This window comes from Monodon monoceros, unplaced genomic scaffold, assembly GCF_005190385.1.
Source record: "Monodon monoceros isolate NGI ecotype Baffin Bay Population unplaced genomic scaffold, NGI_Narwhal_1 Super_Scaffold_8, whole genome shotgun sequence".
Classification (NCBI taxonomy): Eukaryota; Metazoa; Chordata; class Mammalia; order Artiodactyla; family Monodontidae; genus Monodon; species Monodon monoceros.
Window position 1 is genome coordinate 14,178,762 of NW_021703785.1, and position 24,346 is coordinate 14,203,107.

General features: G+C 43.3%; 1 protein-coding gene across 7 annotated transcripts in view; it reads left to right on the top strand.

Annotated features, from left to right (window-relative positions):
• Positions 1–2,170: 2,170 nt before the first annotated feature.
• Positions 2,171–24,346, top strand: part of DZIP1 (DAZ interacting zinc finger protein 1) — a 54,866-nt gene continuing 32,690 nt past the window's right edge. For 3 of the 7 annotated variants that reach the window (XM_029210366.1, XM_029210372.1, XM_029210373.1), the window contains exons 1-10: positions 2,171–2,404; positions 3,388–3,485; positions 3,844–4,057; positions 4,750–4,993; positions 5,106–5,660; positions 12,081–12,165; positions 14,977–15,104; positions 17,488–17,649; positions 21,136–21,273; positions 22,983–23,045. In XM_029210366.1, the coding sequence (XP_029066199.1) occupies positions 4,991–4,993; positions 5,106–5,660; positions 12,081–12,165; positions 14,977–15,104; positions 17,488–17,649; positions 21,136–21,273; positions 22,983–23,045 (1,134 nt within the window). In that variant the 5' untranslated portion in view covers positions 2,171–2,404; positions 3,388–3,485; positions 3,844–4,057; positions 4,750–4,990. The remainder of the gene's footprint in view (positions 2,405–3,387; positions 3,486–3,843; positions 4,058–4,749; positions 4,994–5,105; positions 5,661–12,080; positions 12,166–14,976; positions 15,105–17,487; positions 17,650–21,135; positions 21,274–22,982; positions 23,046–24,346) is intronic. The other 4 variants (XM_029210371.1, XM_029210367.1, XM_029210368.1 and 1 more) reach the window with 4 other exon arrangements.

Here is a 24,346-nt window from a genome sequence, read left to right on the forward strand (position 1 = left end):
GGTGATCAAAAACGAAGGGCAGAAACAACATGTATTGTCTGATTTGATACCTTTTAATTACTTTGATTCAAAGTCCACTTTGAATATCTAATCTTTGTTTTACTCCTATAAGACCTGGTAATGTTTAATAATAAATAGATACCATGCTAGCCACCATCCCCAACTGCCTGCCTCAATGTAATTTTCATTTTGTCGCACTTGCTGTTTTCAAACAGGAGAAATGAAAACAAAAATTTGAAATAAATTCAGATATAACACTTTAATTTACTAACTATACAACATGATCAATAGTAACCAATATTTCTATTTTCCTTTTTTAGGATCATTTCTGTCTTCAAAACCACATACTTATTTGAGCACTTACTATGTGCTCAGTGTGCTAGAATACATCAGGTTCTCATAGTCTGATGCAGGAGACAGATACCTAAATAACTTTAAATTTTTTAATTATTTAATTACCACAGCAACACCCTGCTCAGCTGTGATAACTGGTATAAGAGGTTTGAAAGGATCAAGAATGTATGATTGGGCTTCCCTGGTGGCCCAGTGGTTAAGAATCTGCCTACCAATGCAAGGGACACAGGTTCGAGCCCTGGTCCGGGAAGATCCCACATGCCGCGGAGCAACTAAGCTTGTGTTCCACAACTACGGAGCCTGAGCTCTAGAGCCCGCAAGCCACAACTACTGAGCCCACATGCCACAGCTACTGAAGCCCGAGTGCCTAGAGCCCGTGCTCCGCAACAAGAAAAGCCTCGACAATGAGAAGCCCACGCACTGCAACAGAGTAGCCCCCACTCACCGCAACTAGAGAAAGCCCGTGCACCGCAACGAAGACCCAACACAGCCAAAAATAAATAAATAAAATTAAAAAAAAAAAAGAATGTATGATTGCTGCTATGCCAATGCCAAGGTCAACTGGTTCATCTTATTTCTTCCAATTCTGCATATGTGGCATACTGGTAACACAAATGGTGTATTATCAAATAATGTTAATTAAGCAATTATCCTCTAAGGCATGCACACACACACCACAAAGGGCTACAGAGTACATAGATTTTGCAAAGCAGTGGCCACATCTCCCTCACATTGCCTGAAATTTCTATCTAGAAATCTTTACCCATACTACTTTAGAGCATTTTTATGGGATCCTGGATCTTTCCAATTTAAGCATTAAATTGAAATTGGACACATTTTTAAAAACCTGTTAAGGTTGTCCTAGGTCTTATGATTTTAATTAAAAACTAAAACAAGAAAGGAATTCAACATAAATACTTTTTGAGCTATTACTATTTTTGATGCCTTGTGCTAAATAAAGTAGCCGATAAAGTTAATTCAGTCAAAGAGAAACACAAGTAAAGGCATTTTACAGTAACACGTTGTCATCCAACAAAAATTATGAAGTTACTCCTTTCTAAGTGAAGAACTATTTTGCTACAACAGACAGTAAGATTTTGCAAAAGATGCACTCAAATTTTTCAATCTGGGTCAACCTCATGGTTGTTAAAATATGTGCATACTTTCTGGATTACGCATTATATGGAATTTTGCCCCATTGTTAGACCGTGTGTTCGAGTTTTAGGTTAAAAAACAGTTACCTTACTCTTGACCCCGGACGTCCCCTCTCCCCCACCGACAAACTTTCTGCCAACAGAGATCCACGCCTTTCGTCCTAAAATGGGCATAACCAAAAGAGACACGCAATCTAGATGGATTTAAATCCTTGTGTGCTTCAGCAAATGGTCTTTAATCCTGTTTTCCCCGTCACTCAAGTGCAAGGCTGCATGAGATAGCCCTATAAGGTCTCTTGCATCTGCAGACTTCTGTGATTAAAATGCATCTGTTCTTAGAAGGAATTCACAAAAAGCCCCTGCCTCTATGGGAAATTAGCTAGCTGGGCGTTAGGCTAACCGCAGGGTAGGAGTAAATCTGGTTTCTCTTTGAAAAGTCTTCCTGGGGCTAGCATCCCACGCCAGCAACAGAGCGCGCCCAGGCACCACGTGTCTGCACCAACAGCGGGATTGGCGGAGCGCATTTTCGCGCGGCGGTCTAGACGCGCACAGTCCCGCCCAGCTGCCGGAGGAGCCGGGAGGCAGAGAGAAGAGGCCGGAGGGAGATCGCAGATGGGAGGGGGCGGGAGGGGGGTGGGGGATCCCGAGGCGCCCGTGGCCGGGAATCTGGGAGGGCCTAGAGAGGCGCCAGGCGGTTAGCCTCGCCACAACTTGCCCAGAACAGACAGGCCTCACTCTGCGTCCTGGAAGAAGGAGCTGGCCCGCCGCTTCCCTCCCGGCTGCTCCTCGGCCTCCACGGGCCCGCCCGCGCTAGCAGCGCCCCTGGAGCCTGCGTCCGCAGCTTCGCCCCTGTCCGCCTGCAGCGCCCGGCGCCCGCCCAGAAGCGCGCAGCTGGGGTGAGTCGAGGTCAGGGATGCGCCAGGCGCCCAGGGGAGGCCGGAGCCTCTGGGTGCCCGCGAAGCCGGGCCCTCCTTCCTCTTTTCCCGCTGCGAGCCGAGGCTGCAGACCCCGCTGGCCTGACTGCCGCAACCTCCCACTCCCCCATTTGCTTGCCTTCTAAGGGGCGGCGCCGGGACCCCACTGGAGCCTGCGTTCCCCGGCCTTTGTCTTTGTGGGTTCGGCGGTCGTCCCCATGGTGCGCCCGGGGCGGGAGGCGCTGCGCCCGGCTGGAGGCCCTTCAGAGGGAACGGGAAAGGGTGCCCCCTTCTTTCCTGTTCCGGCCATCTTGCGACTCAGATTCAGCGGAGGGGCGAGGGTGGCCAGCGGCGCGGCGCTCGCGGCCGGGCGGAGTGGTGGCGGCGAACGGAGATGGGCGCCTCGAGCCCCGCGCGCCTCCTCCCCAGAATGCAGTGGGAGCGCGCGGATAGACCCAGTTTCAAGGGCTTGGACCCAGAGCCCGGGGGCACAGGAAATGTGAGGGACAGGGGCCGGGAGCTGACGTTTCCTAAGCGCCTAATTCATTCGGATCGTTCTTTTTTTTTTTTAATTTATTTAATTAATTTATTTTTGTCTGGGTCTTTGTTGCTGCCCCTGGGCTTTCTCTAGTTGCGGCCCACAGGGGCTAGTCTTCCTTGTGGTGCGCGGGCTTCTCATTGCGGTGGCTTCTCTTGTTGCAGAGCACGGGCTCTAGGCACTCAGGCTTCAGTAGTTGCAGCATGCAGGCCCAGTAATTGTGGCTCACGGGCTCTAGAGCACAGGCTCAGTAGTTGTGGCGCACGGGCACGTGGGATCTTCCCGGACCAGGGCTCGTGTCCCCTGCATTGGCAGGTGGATTCTTAACCACTGAGCCACGGGGGAAGCCCCTCATTCGGATCATTCTTTATCCACTTGTCCTTTTGGCAAATTCTTAACGCGCCTCTCCGTGCGTGATCTATGCCAGGTGCTGGGGATATAACGGTGAGCAAGAGATACCACGGCCCTTGTTCCCGCTGATCCTGCAGCCCAGTGGATGGAGTCCAGGGTACATAGACCTGCCAGGTCGGTATCCTGACGTCTATTTAACAGACTGGGAAACTGAAGCCTAGGGCTGCCGTAACTTGTAGGTCAGGCAGCAAGTAAATGGAAGAATCAGACTTTGAAGCTAGATCTTTAAGACTGTCATGCTGGCTGTAGTTAATCGATAATAGCTCTTTTTCTTTCAAAATCCCGTTCAAAATTATTTGGATGCACAGCTTCTATGAAGTCTAATGAAGTGTGTGCTTAGTTTCTGGATGCTTTCCTGTGGGCTTATTTCTAGTTCTCAGTGTCTAGAAAGGGCTAGAAATGTTTGACATTACAAGTTTGCTTCCAGTTACTCTGAACTGTATTTTCGTTTCTTCTGTTCTTTGGCTGTTAGGAGAGACAAAAATTTTCCTGATGGTTGGTCCAAGCAGGGACTCCCCGGTGGACTGAGGAATGGCTGGCTTTTCCTCAGTTCATACATCTCTATGGTAACCACAGGCAGCTCCCAGAAGACCTCGAGAATGAGAGGCCTGAGGTCTACGAGTTGCTGCTAGAAATAGTTCAGCCTCTCCAGAAAACAGAATGCAGCTGCCACACAAGTTTGTAAGGTAAATACCAGGGCCCTGTAAAGTTCCCCCTCCATATAATTGTCTTTATCTTCACATTTTGAAAAAAAGTATCCTTTTGGAAAGACAAGTAAGGTATTACATATTTGGGGAAGTTCTTTGGTTTGAAATTCTATCTGAATGTTATATCTAGGTGGCCAACCCAGAGAGGAAGAAAGACTCCATTTTAAAAAGTATCTTGGATGTAAGAAATTTAGGAGGCCTTCCATCAATTATAATTAACTACACTACAAATTTAATTTTTAAAACAATTTTATTGAAGTATAATGTACAAAATGCACCGTTAATTTTCAGTGTACCATTCAGTGAGTTTGGAAAAATGTATATGCCCGGGTAATCAACAAGACAATCAAAATAGAGAACATTTTTTTTATTATACCCCAAAGTGTCTTCGTGCCCTTTTGCCACTAGGCCCCTCTCCATCCCATTTAATTTTACATAGATTTGTTGCTTCACGTTTTCTGAGTTGTGCGTGAAAGAGGAGGATGAATGGTTCTTTCTAATCTCAAAAACCTAAGGCGAGGATCAGAGGCTGGCAGCTAGGATGTGGCTCCCCGCGCCTTAGAGACTTGCAAGGTGGTGCCCCGCGAGCCGGCGCTCAGGAAGTGTGCCCTCTCGAGGTGGACCGGTGTGTTCTCGGCTGGCTCACGATGAGTTCTTCTTTGGCCCCGCAGGGCCCTGGGCGCACGCTGACCGCGCGCTGGCCGGCTCGCACTTTGCTCCAGGTCCACGCCCGTGGCGCTGCCATAACAACGGCCTAGACGCCCAGGCCTTAGGCCGCCGCCGCCGCCGGGACCCGGCCTTCTCCCCGCTCCGAGGGGTGGGGCGGCGGCGGCCCGGGAGGCGGCCCGGGCCGGGTAGACGGGACTGCCCCCTCCTCCGAAGCCGGCAGAGGCGGCGGATTTGCTTCCAAGCATGGTAAGAGGCGGCAAGCCGGGGATGCCCGCCTGCCGATGCCGGGCTGGGGCGGCGGGGACTCCACGGAACTCCCAGCCCCTTCCGCCTCCCCCATTCTCTCTCCTTCCCGCAGCCCTTTCAGAAACACGTCTACTACCCGCTCGCCAACAGCCTGGAGAGACCCGCCTCCGAAGCCGCCGCGGCGGGCGGGGCCGCCATGGCATGCGGCCCCCCCAGCGCGGCTTCGGGCCCCCTGCCCTTCTTCCAGTTCCGCCCGCGGCTGGAGAACGTGGACTGGCGGCGGCTGAGCGCCATCGACGTGGACAAGGTGGCGGGCGCCGTGGACGTGCTCACGCTGCAGGAGAACATCATGAACATCACCTTCTGCAAGCTGGAGGACGAGAAGTGCCCGCACTGCCAGTCGGGGGTGGACCCGGTGCTGCTGAAGCTCATCCGCCTGGCGCAGCTCACCATCGAGTACCTGCTGCACTCGCAGGAGTTCCTCACCTCGCAGCTGCACAACCTGGAGGAGCGGCTGCGCCTGAGCCTGGCCGAGTGCGAGCAGAGCAAGAAGCTCCTCACCAAGCAGGCCGGCGAGATCAAGTTACTCAGGGAAGAGTGTAAACGCAGGAAAAAGTTGATCTCCACCCAGCAGCTGATGATTGAGGCCAAAGCCAGCTACTACCAGGTGGGAAGCTGCCTTGTGATTACCCAATAAAACCCTCAGTTCCTACTGGCTGGGATATTGAGAGCCCTTTCCTACAGCACTGCCTTTTTTTTTTTTTTCTTTTTTTGATTTGTACTCTAAATTAGAAGAAACAGCATATATTTAAGCGAAAGAGTAATTTTAACCAACAGATAACGTGGTTCATTACCTTGTGTAGACTAGCATAGGGTTAATAATTAAGTAACGTTGACTGCGGTGCTTTCTTGAATTATCTAAAAGCTGGTTGTTTAAGAAACTGTTTCTTCCTCCTAATCGGTGTAATGAAAAATAAACCAGGTACAAATTGCTGTTGAGCTGCGGCCCCAAATGATATGGAATGCTTAAATTTGTGGACTTTTTTTCCTCATTTTTAAATTTTGAAATATTTTTAAATTTACAGAAAGATTACAAATCAGTGCAAAAACTTCCTTACACCAATTATTAACATTTGCCACATTGGCTTTATTTTCTCTGTCTCTCTTTCATCCTATTACCTTTGAACCATTTGGCAGTGAGTCGCAGACTCTTAAGTATTTCAATGTGTATATTTCCTAAGCAGGAGAATACTTGCTGATATAACAGTACTACTTAAAAATTTTTTTAATTTTGCCTTTTTGTTCTTAATCTCCCAACTGTTAGGGGGTTAGACATTGAACCCAAGATAAATATTGTCATTTTTGTGTGTAACAGAAACCAGCATATTTATCTTTTTTATTGGTTAGGTGGAAGAAGCAAAGAATGTTTGATGAAGATATCAAAGTAAGCAATAGACTGACAAGACTGATTTCACACCCCTACATTCCAGTCATTTTGGCTAAATAGGACTTAAAAGGCCTCAGTGGATTTAGGTAATGGTGGAGGCAAAGCAGGAGTGAATGTGGAGAACTGGGTGTAGGGCTCAGAAAACAGTGAGGTTAATAGTGCTTAAGACTGACCCAACAGGAGCCTTGAGAGAAGTGTACTTAAACTAGGTGAACAGTTGGGAAAGAATGCTGTTAGAAAGTCTTAATGTTTAGCCTTGGGTATACAACCTTTAGGTATAGTCATCCAATGATACCTGATGTTGCTAATTGCCTATGTGTTTCATAAATGCAATTTAAAAACTAAATATTTATAAATAGTGCTGAGATGGCTCTTTAAATGTAATTATCATAAAATGGATAGAATAGGTTCTGTTTAAAACATTAAAGAAAGTTTACCTGGCTTTGGTATTATTCAATGAAACATTAAAACCTGTAACATAAAAATTATATGTTCATAAACTTTTGTTCTTTTGGTTATCATAAAAATAGCTGTTCGTAAGTGAAGATTTTCAAATGTGAATGATAATATGATAAAAAAGTAATGGCTCACTTTTATCAAATGAGTGACACCTGCCAACTCTTGGCCACTCAGACTCTGAATGGCGGTGGTAGCTGTATGGTGTGCCCAGGTGTGGCCAAGAAGAGATAGGAATGACCACACCACCTTTTCCTACTTAGTGTAGTACACGTATACTCTGCCCTCTATTAAGTGACTTGCCATTGTCTCTTTATGGAGTTCTTGAGCAGTGAGAGCCTTTAGTGTGACAACTCTGGAGTTAGACTACCTGGGTTTGAATTCCACCTATTCCTCTGTGCAAGTCTTTTAACTTCTAAACCTCAGTTTCCTCATCTGGAAAATGAGAACATTAGTAGTAGGGTTGCTCTGAGAATCCTGTGAGATAATGCATGTATAGCACGAGGGAAGCTCAGTAAATAGCATCCAACAAGTGGATGTTGATTTCTGCAGTGGCTTCCCTGTAGTGAGCTGTGGCTACCTGTGACCTATCTCTTTATGAATCCTCAGACCAGAAGGCCAGAGGTCACAGTGCTGAGATGCTGTGAGAATCAGTGTTTCAGGGAGGGGTAGTCAAAGACTGCTGCTAAAAATAGTTGGCATGTAAGCTAGCAGGGATTCCACGGTGTTATAATCTTTGTTACAGATTCGTAAGCTAGGGATATTTGGCCTATAGTAAAATTTATGGGAAGTCAATTGATTTTGTTTAAATAGTTATTTGACTTTAGTCTGCAGTGTGAATTTTTATTTAAATAGAAACCTCCAACAGCCGGGGAAGTTTGATGGCCATGTGTAAAGGCCAGTGTGTACCAGTGATCTGGCTATCAAATTATTTTTAAAACTTTAAAAATTAAAAAATTCCAGTGGATTATAATAGGACTTAGACTCTAAGAAGACCTTTCATTTTCACAGCTGGAAGACTCAGATTCCTCCCCACACTTCAGCAACACAGATAGATTTTGGAATCTGTCAGTGAATTTCTGTCCCTTGTTTCAATTATTGAGCCCCTTTGAGTTGGAGATGAGTGTTGGGGAGTAGAAAAAGCATGCATTTTGCTGTCAGAGGGACATGGGTCAAACTGTGTAACCAATAAGGCTGCAACTTAACTTTCCTGAGCTTTGATTTCTTCATGGATAAAGTGGTTGCCATGGAAATTTTGATAGTGATGTAACAGGGCCTAGCTCTTTTTTTTTTTTTTTTTTTTGCGGTACGCGGACCTCTCACTGTTGTGGCCTCTCCCGTTGCGGAGCACAGGCTCCGGACGCGCAGGCTCAGCGGCCATGGCTCACAGGCCCAGCCACTCCGCGGCATGTGGGATCTTCCCGGACTGGGGCACGAACCCGTGTCCCCTGCATCGGCAGGCGGACTCTCAACCACTGCGCCACCAGGGAAGCCCGGGCCTAGCTCTTAGTGGGCATAGTGAAAATCTTTATCTCCTGTTCTCCGTCATTGTCTTTGAGAGGTCTTAAAAAACATCTGGAGGAATCAAAAACCTCCATCCTGCTCATTTAGGTAAAGGAATCCTGAGTTCTTGTGTTAATTTCATTACACTAAGTATTTTTAAATTTTTAATGATTTTGGATAGAAGTGGTATTAAGACATTTACATGTTTTACATAGCATACAACCTACATGTAGTCAACACTCTGAAACCAAGTACACTGGACATAATTTGACATATTATATCCCTGGGGTTGTCATGGAAAGAGTATCAGATTCCTTTCTATGAATAGTTCATAGTACCTAATTTTTCTTAATTCATTATGTCACTTTCTGTCTTAGAGATGCTTTAAGGGAACTCCTTTGAAATAGCAGTTTATATCATTCATCTGTATATCAGACGTATTTATCATATATTTAAAAGTATTTTTTTAAGAAAATGCAAAGGGTTATAGGATAAAGTTTTTACAGCATTTTTTAAAGTTTTATCATTATCTTATTAATGGAGAAAGTTGATTCTACATGATGTAGAATTCCTTCCCACCTTCTTACCCTGAAAGGGAACTTTATTATTTCTAAGGCAGAATCTTTGTGCAATAAGTAGGATTCCTGAACCTCCTGCTGTTTTTCATTGTAAAGAATGATCTGACTTTTATTAAGTTTCTAATTACTGTAAGATCTATTATAAAGTATGTTTTAATCCCAATGATGGTAGATCAGATAGTTTTGGCTTTGGGGCCTGATAGACCAGTTGTTTCAGGTTTCACTAATCCATTCACTTTTAAAAAACTGACTAGTATTCCATGGTGTACATGAATCAGAGTCTGTTGACCTTTTACTTTTGTAGGATATCTTGCCTGGAACCCGTATCTGGCTCTTATGAATAATGCTGCTATAAACATTCACTTGCAGGTTTTTGTGTGAACTTAAGTTTTTTCTTTTAGAGCAATTTTAGTTTCATTGAGGGGAAGGTACAAAAAGTTTCCATATATCTCCTGCCCCTACACATGCATAGCTTGCCCCGTTATCAACAGACCTAAGTATTTCATTTTGGGGGGTGCTAATGTAAATGTTATTACATTTTTAATTTCAGATTCCACTTGTTCATTACTGGTATATAGGAAAGCAGTTGACTTTTGTATATTAACCTCGTATCCTGCAACTTTGCTATACCTGGTTATTAGTTCCAGGAGTTTTTTGGCAATCCTTTTGGATTTTTACACAGACGATCATGTCATCTGCAAACGAAGACAGTTCTGTGTCTTCCTTCCCAGTCTGTATATCTTTTAATTTTTTTCTTGCCTTATTACATTAGCAAGGACTTAAAGTGCAGTGTTGAAAAGCACACTCAGGGGCAGTGGTTTGCCCTGTATCCTCCCCTCTCTTACAGATCCAAGAAGAGTTGTGGATTTTTCAGTCTGTTCAGCTTTTTCCTTGTTGTTAGGATGGAGTGGCGATTTTCAAGCTCCTTACATGCAGATCCAGAAACCAGAAGTCTATTAACTTTGTTTTGGTATTTTTGTCATAGAAGTTTCTCATGTTGATGTAGTCAAAATGTCAGTCTTTTCTTTTTGGAGTATGAGCCCCTTCTTACCCTGAGCTCATGAGTCTTCCGTATTATTGCAATAGTTAAAATACGTATTTTCTATTTTGAGAAATTAAAAGTTACACTTCCATGTTTCCTCTTCCTTTCCTTTCTCCACTGCTGTGTGTAGCCCAAGAGCCACACTTACACCCTAGCCAGTGTGGGCAGTCCCTAAACTGTTGTGAGGAAACCAGAACAGTCCTCACGAGCAGAGAAGTCGTAAAAGATGCTGTAAAGATCCTCTGAAATGTAATGCTGAGAAATATGCCATAATGTTAATTTTCTGGGAAATTAGAACCTAAAGTTTTCTGATGCAATTATACTGATTAAGAGTAAGGCAGGGGCTTCCCTGGTGGCGCAGTGGTTGAGAGTCCGCCTGCCGATGCAGAGGACACGGATTCGTGCCCCGGTCCGGGAAGACCCCACATGCCGCGGAGCTGCTGGGCCCATGAGCCATGGCCGCTGGGCCTGCACGTCCGGAGCCTGTGCTCCGTGACGGGAGAGGCCGCGGCAGTGAGAGGCCTGCGTACCCAAAAAAAAAAAAAAAAAAGAGTAAGGCAAAGGGCTTCCCTGGTGGCGCAGTGGTTGAGAGTCCGCCTGCCGATGCAGGGGACACGGGTTCGTGCCCCAGTCCGGGAAGATCCCACATGCCGCAGAGCGGCTGGGCCCGTAAGCCTGTGCGTCCGGAGCCTGTGCTCCACAGCGGGAGAGGCCACAACAGTGAGAGGCCCGCATAACGCAAAAACAAAACAAAACAAAACAAAAAAGAGTAAGGCAAAAGCTGAATAGGAGAACATGTAAATAGCACAATAGAGATGAAACAGCAAAATCCAGACTGAGAGTAACTCTGCAGGACAAATGTTCAATTTCTTCAGCAAAAGAATTATAAGGAAAAGGAGCTTGGAGGCTCAGCCTATAGACAAAAACAGAATTAAGAGACAAAACAACCAGTTGCAGGATATGACCTTATTTGTATCCTGATTCACAACAAACTGCAAAAATGTTTTCTAAGACAATGTGTGAAATATTGGGGAAAAAATAAACAAATGGTTGGATATTTGTTGATAATTAAGAAATGAATTTTTGCATTTTAAAAGGTGGGATAATAATAATATGATTGTGTTAAAAGAAAGTCCTTTTGGAGATAGATTCTGAAATATTGACAAATGAAATATACAGTATCCAGGACTTACTTCAGAGTAATCCGGGGGGAGGATATAGATGAAACAAGTTGAATTTTTTGCTTAAAAATTGTGTTAAAGTAGAGAATAGAGATATTGGTAGGATTGATTTTCTTTTTCCCAGTAACTTCATTTTAGGAGGCCAAATATTTCTAAGCATGTGCTCAGTGATTTTTTAATGCTGGTCTCTGGGGATAAAGCTATGAATAAGAGAGAAAAGAGTTCATGCTCTCAGGAAGCTGACATGCTAGAACCTAGAGGGATTAGGCAGGAGACAATAAGCAAGTGAAGTAAATAAACCTGAAAATATTAACTGGTGAGATGTACAATGATGAAAACAAGACAGTGTGATGGGACAGTGCCTGTCAGGAGGCTCATGCAGGAAGATTTGCTGAGGACGTGCAGCTCAGCCCAAGCGTGGAAGATGCTCCGTAAATGACATCTTGAATGTCGAGAAGGAGCCAGTCATGGGAAGGTCTGGGGAAGACTCGGGCAGGGGACCAGCCAATGCAAAGGGTCTGAAGCTGGCTTGCTTGAGGGACAGGAAGAGGCTGGCATGACTGGAGTGTCATGAACAAGTTGATGCTGGCGGGCTGTGAACCACCAGTCTTAACAGGGGCAGCATCAGGGGTTCCCAAAACCATCAAGATGGGCTACTTTAAATGTCAAGAGATGGCTTTCACTGTCCTGTGTTCAGTTTGGGAAGAACACCCTGGTCTTGTATGTCTTTTTAGTTATGCTTTCAGTATCACTTGCCAGGGTGGTAACATTTGGGGGAAATCCCCCAAGAGATAATGCTTCAGGGACCCAAATTTTAATTCAAATTAGGTGGAAGGGCACTTGTTACAGACACTTGGATTTGTTGCTCTCTCCTTTTCAGTGCCGTTTTTGTGACAAGGCCTTTATGAACCAAGCTTTTCTACAAAGTCATATTCAGCGCCGCCACCCTGAAGATTCTCATCTTGGTAAGTCGTGAGCGCTACTTCAAAGATCTCTTTTCTTTCTGGTGCCTTTTTATTTTTTCAGTGAGACATGGTCCAAAGCATCTCTCAATCCTTTTAAAAGAAAGCGTCATAGTCCTTGTTCACTCATTTAGTTAGTATTGAGCCCCTACTGTGTGCCATGCACTGCCTTAGGGGTCGGGGATACCGTCATAAGCAAGACAGACCCTGTCTGGCTCTCTTACACCCTAATGGGAGGGATGGAGGATTCACGTTTAAACAAATGAATGAGTGATTCTTTTCAAATGGTGGCAAGTGCAATGAAGAACATAAAGTAGGAGAATGGGATGGAGAGTGACTCCTAGTGACTCCTCATTAAGGAGGCTCTATTTGATCAGAAACCAGAATGGTGCTGGGGTCCCAGCCTGCAGGAAATTTGGGAAATGTATATCCCGGGCAAGGGGAACTCGCACTGTGAGGGTGTGTGAGGAAAAGGCAGGGCATGGCATGTTTGGGGAACAGATAGAAGGTTGGTGGAGCAGGGTGAACAAGGCAGTGGTGGGTTAGGAAGGGACTAGGTCACATAGGGCCTTGAGTGCCCTGGGTGGGCATGTGGGTGATTTAATAAGCGTAATGGGAAGCCACTGGAGGATTTTAAGTTGCGGGGACATGATCTGATCTGTACCTTAAAATGACCCCTCTAGCAGCAGTTGGGGAACAGACTGTAGGGGCAGAGGCGGAAGCAGCTGGGAAGGTGAGGAGGCTGCATGATAGCCCAGGTGAGAGAATGTGGCAACTGGACCAGGGCGGTACCAGGGAAGGTGGGAGAAGTGGAGATGGAGAAGGTTTATTCTGGACGCAGAGGCCACAGAGATGTGACTCAACATGAGAGCAAGAGATGAAGCAAAGATGATCCTGGGCTTTTGTCCTGTACATTTGGGTGAATGGCTGTCACGTTTCCTGAGGGACAGACCAGGAGTGGAGCAGATTGAGGGAGGAAGGAGAATGGAGAATTTGTGTCGGCCACGGGTACAATTAAGTCACATGTACAGTTGCCATACAAGTGGAGATGCTGAAGGTCTGGAGGTCAAAGTGAAGGCCCAGGCTGGAGATAAAACCTGGGAGTCGTTAGCAGAACTGGGCTGGATGAGATCACTTAGAGAAGAGAAGATGGCTAGGGTCAGCCCCACACTAGGAGCTCAGGAGGAGCAGCTGAGGGAGTGAGCAATCACAGTGATGGAGGCAGGAGGGAGGCTGGGAAGTGTGTTGTCATGGGAACCAAGGGGCATGAGTGTTTTAAGAAGGAGACAGTTACACCAAATGATCTTGAGGCACAGAGGAAGAGGAAGACCTAGAATTGACCATTATTGTCACAGTGACTGTTGGTGACCTTGACATGTGACATAATTCAGTGAATTATTGGGGATGAAAGCTGGATTGGAGTGAGCTGGGAATTAGGCAAGGAAGTGGTCATGTCCATTACAGACATTTATTTCAGTAACATTTGCTGGGAAGGAAAGCTGGGACAGGAGGCAGTGCCTGGAGGGAAATATGAGACCAAGGGAAAATTTTTGTCTTGTTTGAGGTGGGAGATACTAAGATGTGTTTGGGTGCCAGTGTGAATTAACCAGTGTATAGAGGGGGATATTGAAGAAGCAGGAGATAGGAGGCTTACCATGGAACCAGGTTTCCTACTAATTTAAATGTTCTCAGGAGCAAAGAATGCAAGGTCTGTTTCTCCATGAGCAGATCAAAGCATACTGCTAATTGCCACAGTAATCCACAGAAGTTCTCATTACAATCTTAAATGTTCTCGGTATCTAGATGTGTGTACTTCTAGCTTGTTACTCAGTGCCTGCTTTCCCCTCCCTTTTGGGTCAGTTTGTTTCCATTCCTGCCTATTTCAGATAAATAGATTTATTCAGGAAACAGCTAAACTTTGCATAAACAATATGAACAGCATAAAATTCCACTTATAAGCCGTGGACCGCTGATACAATTTAGCAATGTATTGGAGAAATTGGGAAGATTAAGTATTTTAATTAACCTACCATTCTTCAGTGTGAAACTGACCTTCTTTCTCTTCTGTTTCAGTATCTTATTCTATCTCATACTCGTTTCAGAGAGTATTTCAGACTCTGAAATGAGTATTATTTCTTCAGGTCATCTTTGAGATTCTGACTTTCTACCTTGGTTTCCATACCTTTCATGTCTACACTCACAGACACATGTATATCCATTCAGTCATGTGTACATCTGCATGTAAGTACATGTACATAAGTATTCTTCCCTTCACTTGTTGCTCCCTTTAACGACTTTTCCGTAGTTCGTTTTTGCCCCATGGATGGGTTATGGCCCAAGTTTGCATTTTGAATGCCAGCCTCTGCTTATCTTAGCACAGATGAGGTTCTCAGGAGAGTTCGGTGGGAGCCAGAAGGATGGTGACCATAGAGATTTCAATACTGTGGTACCTGCCGTGGAAGCTGTTGCTTCCCTTCTCTGACTGAGACAGGCATCTTGCAGAAGAGCCCAGGATTATTCCTTGTACCATTTTTGCTCCCTGAATGGGCTCTCACCCTATCTATGTAGGATAATCCAACCTCAATCTAGTGGCTGAAAGAATCTGCTAAAAATAATTCAGCACTCAATAATATGAAGGACTGAAAATAAATATTGAATAGTAGAGAGTAAAAGTTGGCTCATGCGGCATGAAAAAAGTAATATCCCAAGAAAAAGCAGTTTCCTTTGTCTTTGTCTTATCCATAGGATGTACCCCAAAAGTTTTCAGATAGGTTTTCTAAGAGATGGTATTTTAACGAGGTATTTCTGTTGCAGCAGAGTATAAGACAAGGGCACAGACTGACAAGCTCCAGAATGAGATCGACATGTTGAAGGAGCAGCTGCAGCTCACCAGGTCTCAGCTAGAGGCTGCACAGCATGTCCATGTAGTCAGATTCTCTAAGGTATGCTAAATTCAGAAACAGTTATATGTTGGGAAGGATTGGGGTTAATTCCTTGTAAATGTTTGGTAGAATTCACTAGTGAAAACCGTCTGGTCCTGAGCTTTTCTTTTTTGGGAGTTTTTTGGTTACTGATTCAATCTCCTTACTCATTATTCATCTGTTCAGATTTTCTCTTTCTTCATGATTCAATCTTGGTAGGTTGTATGTCCCTAGGAATTTATTTCTTCTAGATTGTCCAATTGGTTGGCATGCAATTGTTCATAGTAGGCTATCATGATCCTTTGTAATTCTGTAGTATCAGTTGTAATGTCTCCTCTTTCATGTATAATTTCATTTATTTGAGTCCTCTTTCTTTTCTTTGTTAGTCTAGCTAAAGGTTTGTCAATTTTATCTTTTCAAAAAATCAACTCTTAGTTTTTTTAATCTTTTCTATTGTCTTCAGTATCCTGTATTTCATTTATTTCTGCTCTAACCTTTATCATTTCCTTCCTTCTGCTAACTTGGGACTTAGTTTGTTCTTTTTTTCTGGTTCTTTGAGGTATAATGTTAGGTTGCTTATTTGAGATCTTTCTTTGTTCTTCATGTAGGCGTTTATAGCTATAAACTTTCCTTTTAGAGCTGCTTTTAATGCATCCCATAAGTTTCGGTATGTTGTGTTTCCATTTTATTTGTCTCAAGATGTTTTTGATTCCCCTTTTGATTTTTCCTTTGATCCATTAGTCGTTCAGGAATGTGTGTTTAATTTCCAGTTATTTGTGAATTTCAATTTTTCCTTCTGTTACTGTTTTCTAGTTTCATAACATTGTGGTCAGAAAAAATACTTGATATAAAGTCAGTCTTCCTGAATTTGTTAATACTTGTTTTATGACCTAATATATGATCTATCCTGGAGAATATTCTGTATGTACTTGAGATGGATGTGTATTCTACTGTTATTGGGTAGGATGTTCTGCATATCTCTTTTAGGTCCATTTTGTCTATAGTATTGTTCAACTCCTGTGTTTCCTTATTGATTTTCTGTCTGGATGACCCATTGTTGAGAGTGGGTTATTAAAGTTCCCCTACTATTATTGTATTGTTGTTTATTTCTCTTTCTCATTCTGTTGGTATTTGCTTTATATATTTTAGGTGCTCCAGTGCTTCATGCATATATATTTACAGTTGTTATAGTTTCTTGATGAATTGACCTCTTTATCATTATGTAATGACCTTTTTTTGTCATTTGAGAGCTTCCTTTTTTTTTTTTTTTTTTTTTTTTTTTGTGGTACGCGGGCCTCTCACTGTTGTGGCCTCTCCCGTTGTGGAGCACAGGCTCCGGACGCGCAGGCTCAGCGGCCATGGCTCACGGGCCCAGCCGCTCTGCGGCATGTGGGATCTTCCCGGACCCGGGCACGAACCCATGTCCCCTGCATCGGCAGGCGGACTCTCAACCACTGCGCCACCAGGGAACCCCTTCCTTTTTTAATGTAGGTGCTTACAGTTATAAATTTCCCTCTGAGCACTGATTTGTCTGCTTCCCTTTTTTGGTACGTTGTGCTTTAATTTTCATTCATCCTAAAGTATTTTTGAGTTTCCCTAGTGAGGTTTTCTTTGACCCATTGACTGTTTAAGAGTATATTGTTTCATTTTCACACATTTGTGAATTTTCCAGTTTTCCTTTTGTTAGTGATTTCTGGCCTCATTCTGTTGTGGTTGGAGGAGATACTTTGCATGATATCAACCTTTTAAAATTGAACATCATTTTAAGGCCTAACATATAGTCTATCCTGGTGAATCTTCCACGTGCATTTAACAAGAATGTATATTCTGCTGTTGTTGGGTGCAGTGTTCTGTATGTTTGTTAGGTGGAGTTTATTTGTAGTGTAGTTTAGGTCCCCAATTAGGAGAAAAAAAAAAAAACAGCAGCAGGTCATCCAGAAATCAAAGGCTGATCGGACCAGACCTTGAATTTAGCTTATATAAAAATGTATTTGTGTTTATTAAGGGTGAGATGGGGCCACGCTACCCAAATTGGTATGGTATCAAGAAAAGTTCTTCTCAATAGACTTTTAAAGTATGTTTACATTTTACATATGATTGCATGCCTACTCTACAAGTTCACAGATCATAGAACTTTTGAGACTTTGGGCCTCTGTGTTTGTGCTTTAAGGAATATAAGGACAAAAGGATGCTGTGTGCTGCCTTTGGTTTAGAAAAATCATTGTGCACAGACCTGCCATTATGTGCAGTGTTTTTGCAACCAAAACAAACAAACAGAAGAAGCCTAACTGAAATTTGCAAGTCTAGCTGACCCATTTGAGGTGAAACTATGTCCATTTATTTACATTTCTGCATACTTGCTTCATACCAGAGCTTTGAAAGCCATGTATTAAATCAATTTCAGGAATATGAAATGCAAAAAACAAAAGAGGAAGAATTTCTGAAGTTATTTGATAGATGGAAAGAAGAAGAAAAGGAGAAACTAGCTGATGAAATGGAAAAAGTCAAGGAAATGTTTATGAAGGAGTTTAAAGAACTAACTTCTAAGAATTCAGCGTTAGAATACGTAAGTATTGGGAGTTCCCTGGTGGTCCAGTGCTTAGGACTCTGAGCTTCCAGTGCTGGGGGCACAGGTTTGATCACTGGTTGGGGAACTAAGATCCCACAAGCCACGTGGCTCCACCTGAAAATACCCACAAAAAACGTTGAGAATATGTTAGTATTAAACCTCGGAGTCTTCATAGCAATGTTAGAGTTGTGGCCTTGAGAGGTGGCATTAGAGTGGCAATGTGGCCCGCGGATCCAGAAGTTCCTTTGTTGTGCCGTGGCCCAGACACCGCTCCTCCCTGAGAGTCTTGGGAGCTCAAGGCATAAGGAAGAGACAGCAAGTCAGAAGAGTCGTTTCCTTGAGAGTGGGAGCTTTGACCCCAAACCCCAGTGCAGAACACTTGGTACATTTTAGATGGATCAGAGAAGAAGGTCCCTCTTTCTTAGCTGGTTAGGTTTAGATAGCCCAAAACAATAACTCCCTCCCTGAGTTTTAGAGCTTTCCAAAGGAACTTTCCAGAAAGACTGACAGAGATTGCCAATGTGGGAGAAGGAAGCTGACCCAGAAAGTCAGAGGGAGAGCCTTTGCCAGGCCCCTTCCTCACCCCAGGCCTAGCAGGTTTGAGTGAGCTGGATGTCGCTAAATGCAACCTCCACTTCCCTGTGGGAGCAGCCGTGGTCACAGTGAAGCAAAGGAGGCAAGGGAAGAGTCTGGAGCTCCCTCTAGGGGCCAACATGTTTATAAACTAAAATAGAGGGATAGTTTTGGAATACTGCTAAGATCCTTCTCTAAAACGGCCTGAACCCTCTCACAGGGATGGGCAAACTATGACCTGTGACCCAGACCTGACAAACCACCTGATTTTGTATGGCTCTCAAGCTAAGAGAGCTTTTTACACTTTTAAGTGGTTGAAAAAAGTCAAAAGAAGAAATATTTCACGACACATGAAAATTATATGAAGTTTACCTTTCAGTGTCCACAAGTGAAGGTTTTTTGGAACACAGTCATACTCTTTCCTCCACACTTTGTCTATGGAGCTTTTGTGCTGGAGCCATGGAGTTGAGAGGTTATGACCAAGATCTTACGTGTCTCCCAAAGTCAAATACTATCTGGCTCTTTACAGAAAAAGTTTGCCAGCCTCTGTCATATCTTTACAAAGCAAATGTGGCACGAGGTTAACAACTGGTGAAGGGGAAATGGGTGTTCATTATACTCTTCTTTCAACTTTTTCATAAGTTGTAATTTGCAAATAAAAAGTTGAGGGGAAATTAACTTGGGACGGCTCGTTGTGTCTTTTCTATAGGGCTTTCTTCAGTCAACTCCCTGTTGGTTCAACTATCCCCTATCACCTCGCTTGGTTCTAAGCATCAGAACCTGTGGGCAGTAGTAATTCTTTTACCACCCCTACTCCAGGGGCTTCTCCCGAACTCAGACCCTTGGCATCTTCTCCAAGTGGGATGTCGTATTACCCACAGTAGTGGATTCTGATAGTAACCAATTTAAGACTGGCTTTTTATGTCTTCTCCATCAAGGCCACACTTTTTTTTCCTTGTGATGAAGCTGCCAGTATGGCTCTTTTGCCTGAGATTCCCTCCATGGTTATCCCTGCCCCCAGGATCATTGTGGAATTGGACTTTTCCCTACCTAGGACTTTTTTACCATTCATATAGATTTTTTTTTTTTAAATAAATACATTTATTTATTTATTTCTAGTTGCGGCGGGCGGGGGCTACTCTTCGTTGCGGTGCGCGGGCTTCTCATTGCGGTGGCTTCTCTTGTTGCAGAGCACGGGCTCTAGGCGCGCGGGCTTCAGTAGTTATGGCTCGCAGGCTCTAGAGCGCAGGCTCAGTAGCTGTGGCTCGCGGGCTTAGTTGCTCTGTGGCATGTGGGATCTTCCCGGACCAGGGCTCGAACCCGTGTCCCCTGCATTGGCAGGCAGATTCTTAACCACTGTACCACTAGAGAAGCCCCACATATTTTCTTCAAACAGCTTTTTTGAGATGTTTACATATCATACAATTCACCCACTTAAACTGTACAGTTCAGTGGTTTTTACTATGTTCACAGAGTTATGCAACCATCATCACAGTCATTTTAGAACATTTCATCACCCAAAGAAGAAGCCTTGTACCCATTGGCACTCCCTCCCACCCCTGGCAGCCACAGATCTACTTTCTGTCTCTATGCATCTGCCTGTTCTGGACATTTCATATAAATTAAATCATATAAAATGTGATCTTTTGTGAGTGGCTTCTTTTCACTTAGTGTAATGTTTTCAAGATTCATCCACATTGTAGTATGTATCAATATATTTTTTTAATTGCCGAATGATATTTCATTGTATGGATACACCATATTTTATTGATCCATTATTCGATGGACTTTTGGGTTGTTTGCCCACTTTGGCTATAGAGTGTTTTAAAAATTATTATTAATAATAGACTTTATTTTTTGGAATAGTTTTAGGTTTACTGAGCAAATAGTACAGAAAGTTCCATATAAATACCCCTCTCCTAACCCTGTACACAGTTTTCCACATTACTAACGTCTTAAATTAGTATCATACATTTGTTACAATTAATGAGCCAACACTGGTACATTAGTATTAACTAAAGTCCATACTTCATTCAGATTTCTTTTGCTTTTACCTAACATCCTTTTCCTGCTCCAGGGTCCTATCCAGGATACCTAAGTACATTTAGTTGTCTTGTTTCTCTAGGCTCAGGCTTGTTTTTGATGACCTTGACAGTTTTAAGGTGTACTTTTCAGGTATATTGTAGGATGCCCCTCTGTTGGAATTTACCTGATATTCTTCTCATGGTTAGACAGGGTTTATGGGTTTTGGGGAAGAAGTCCTCAGAGATAAAGTACAATTTTCATCACGTCATTTCAAGGGTACATACTGTCTACATGGTTTATGACTGTTGGTGTTGACCTTGATCACCTGGCTGAGGTAGTATTTGTCAGGTTTCTCCCCACCCCACTGTCCCCCATTCCATACTGTGCTCTTTGGAAGGAAGTCACCTTGTGCAGCCCAGACTTAAGCAGTAGGGGACAATGCTCCCCCATCCTTTTGTTTTTGAAGTTAACATATTACCTTCTGAGGGTATTTACTGCCAGTAACTTTGGGAATAACCTACAAGCAAAGGGTAACATTAAAACCTTATGTCCCTAGTGGTCCCTGGAAGATGCTAGCCTCCTCACTAAGTCATCCTGAGAATCAGCTGCACCCAGTTCCTCTGTTTCTGGCACTGTTGCCTGCCCATTAAAGTTTTAAAGATCGATTATCTAAGATTAGAAAGTTTAGGTTTTCCTTTCCCTTTCTCTCCCAGTGCACGTTCTTTTGTTGGAGGTAATGAAACAGGAAAACCACTGGGAATGAGAAGCAGGAGAAGCACGGTGAACGTCCAGGAGGATAGTCAGGTGCTCCCCAATTTTGTTCTCTGTGTCAGTCGTATAAAAGTGTGAACATCTGTACCAGTGATTCTGAATTTTATTTTATAGCAATTGTCAGAAATCCAGAAGTCCAATATGCAGATCAAGTGTAACATAGGCACATTAAAAGATGCACATGAGCTTAAAGAAGAACGTCCTCAGCATCCCCAGGATTTCCAAAATGTGATGCAACTTCTTGACAGTCAGGTATGTAAAAGTGGGTGACTACTTCAGTAGAGGCCTGATCTTTCTTGGTGAGGTAATTTACAGTAAGCACCATCTACAAAAAAGTGCCTCTTTCAGTGACGATGAAGGTGACTAATTCTTTTTTCCTTATCTCCTAACACATGTGTAATTCAGAATAGGTGTTCATTCGATACTTACTGATTGACTAATAGATGTGGATACAGAACAGTTGGCAAAGTTGTTTAGTTTTTCCTTGACTAATATCTATTTGAATTGGTTCATATTACCTTAGTAGTTATTTTTCATGTTTCAGATGTAGACTCACTTTCAAAAGGCATAGAAAGGCATATTGAAGCCCTGACATTTTAGAGCTTAAATATATGGCCGCCTTGGCAAACTGGTGGTCTTTTACACTTATCAAATAAATTACAGTCATTTGGAAGTGAACCTCAGTAATCAGTACAGCCTTCGTCCTGGCTGTTTTGGTCACACTGATTTAGGGGAACTTTTTTTTTTTTTAGCCAGGAAACATAGAGATTAAAGCTTATGAATTCAGGATTTTTTCAGAAAGCAATATTATGTCATTTTAAAAGGTAAATGTGTTTTTGAACATGGACTACTGCCACTGCTTCTTGTCTTGCCTCTCTCCCCTCAGTCTACCTTTCGTGTTATAGCCAGGGTGATCATGTCACCATCCTGTCTAAAATCCTTCAATGGCTCCCCATCTTTCACAGAACAAAGTCTAGGACCCTTAACCAGCATTCAGAGTCCCTGGGCATCTGGCCCTGCCATCTCCCACCATTCTTGCCTTTACCTTGACGCCCCAGTAGCCCCAAAGAGCTCCTGGTTCCCGGGACGAGGCAATCTGATTTTGCTTTTTCAGCTTTCTTTGTTATGCACCTTCCAGTTTTCAGGCCCTGACACTTATTCAGCTGGGATGGCATCTCTTCTGGAGAGTCCTCCAGGAGTTCTGGGTTATTGCACTGCCACAGTCCTCCAAGCTGGACCTGATCACGTGCACATTATGTGGGAATCCTCCATTGTATGTCAACTGTTCTTCCGGGCAGGGCAAGCAGGGCCTGTCTCCTAGTTCTCTCCCAGCCTGCCAGCGGCTGCCCAGCGAGGTGTCTGGTATGCGGTAGGGGACCAGGAATTGGGTCCTGAACTGAACTGTTGGCATTTGCTCCCAGCAGGCTGCTGTCTCACTAGTTGAAGGACCCAGTTATGAAATCCTCAGGTCCCACCTAAATTTCTTTTGTCTCCTTCCTGTGAGCTCTATCAGTTCAGAACCTATGGACCCAGAAACCTTGATGTTTCCTTTTAGCTTCTGAGGTTAACAAGCTAGCACCTGTTTTTTTAAATTAAGTTTTATTGGAACACAGCCGTACTATTATGGACCGTTTCTGACCATTTACATATTACTTATGGCTTTTCTCCTACTTCTAGTAGTAGTGACTGAGTCATCTGGCCCCCAGAGTCTAATATATTTTCTGTTAGCCCCTTAGCAGAAAATGTTTGCTGAACCTTGCCTCAGAGTATAAGATTAAAACCAAGTGCAAGTGTGTTTAAACATTTTTGACTGTATTTATTTACTTTTTTAAATGCCTGCTAAAATTTTACCAAATAGATGGTTGGGTTTCATAGGTACTCACTAAAAAGGAAGCTTCCGTTTTGAGTAGATGTCATTGTTACAGTTACACTAAATTACTCTTGTTTTACTAATTTTGTAGGAAAGCAAGTGGACAGCTCGAGTTCAGGCTCTTCATCAAGAACACAAGAAAGAGAAGAGCCGGGTAAGATTAAGAAGCCAACGACCTATAAAAAGTGGGTCTTTCTGAAAAGAATATTTGCTTTTCTCTATAATAAAGGAAATATTTATCCACTTAAGACATTTGTGGAGAAATATATAACAAAAATTAAAATTACTCATCATTCCAATACCATAGATAACCAGTGTTACTGCTTTGTTATAATTTCTTTCAGTCTTTTTCCTATGCTGTAAATGTTGCGTTTCTATAAGTATAGAAACCCATGCATATAATATGTCTCACAGATTTTGAATTTTGCTTTATATGTATAACTTTATACATTTTTCATTTAATATATCATAAACAGTTTCCTATGTTTTAAAATATTATTCAAAAGCATGATTTTTTTAATGGCTCCATGATGATCTTATGGCTGTATCATCAGTTATTTAATCATTTCTCCATTGTTGAATACATGTTTCTGATTTTTAAACATTACAGAGTGGCAGTCTAAATAAGTTTTGAATACAGGCATACCTTATTTTATTGCACTTTGCAGATAATTGCGTTTTTTACAAATTGAAGGTTTGTGGCAACCCTGCATTGTCAGATGATGCATTTTTTAGCAATAAAGTTTTTTTTTTTAATTTTTATTTATTTTATTTTTGGCTGTGTTGGATCTTTGTTGCTGTGCGTGGGCTTTTCTCTGGTTGCGGTGAGCGGGGGCTACTCTTTGTTGCGGTGTGCAGGCTTCTCATTGCGGTGGCTTCTCTTGTTGAGCACCGGCTCTAGGCACATGGGCTTCAGTAGTTGTGGCACACGGGCTCAGTAGTTGTGGCTCGCGGGCTCTAGAGTGTAGGCTCAGTAGTTGTGGTGCGTGGGCTTAGTTGCTCCGTGACATGTGGGATCTTCCCGGACCAGGGCTCAAACCCGTGTCCCCTGCATTGGCAGGTGGATTCTTAACTACTGAGCCACCAGGGAAGCCTGCAATAAAGTATTTTAAATTAAGACATATACATTGTTTATTTTAAGACATAACGCTATTGCACACTTAATAGACCACAGTGTAGTGTAACCATAACTTTTGTATGCACTAGGAAACCAAAAAATTCACGTGATTCGCTTTACTGCTGTGATCTGGAACTGAACACACAGTATCTCTGAGGTCTGCCTATAAAAAGAAGGATTGTTCACGTTAAAGTCATTTTAATGAAAACAAAAATGAATTGTAACACCTATTCCTTTTCCGCTGAGTACATCAGAAATTTAAGTGTTAAAATGCTTTTTACAGGGCTTCCCTGGTGGCGCAGTGGTTGAGAGTCCGCCTGCCGATGCAGGGGACACGG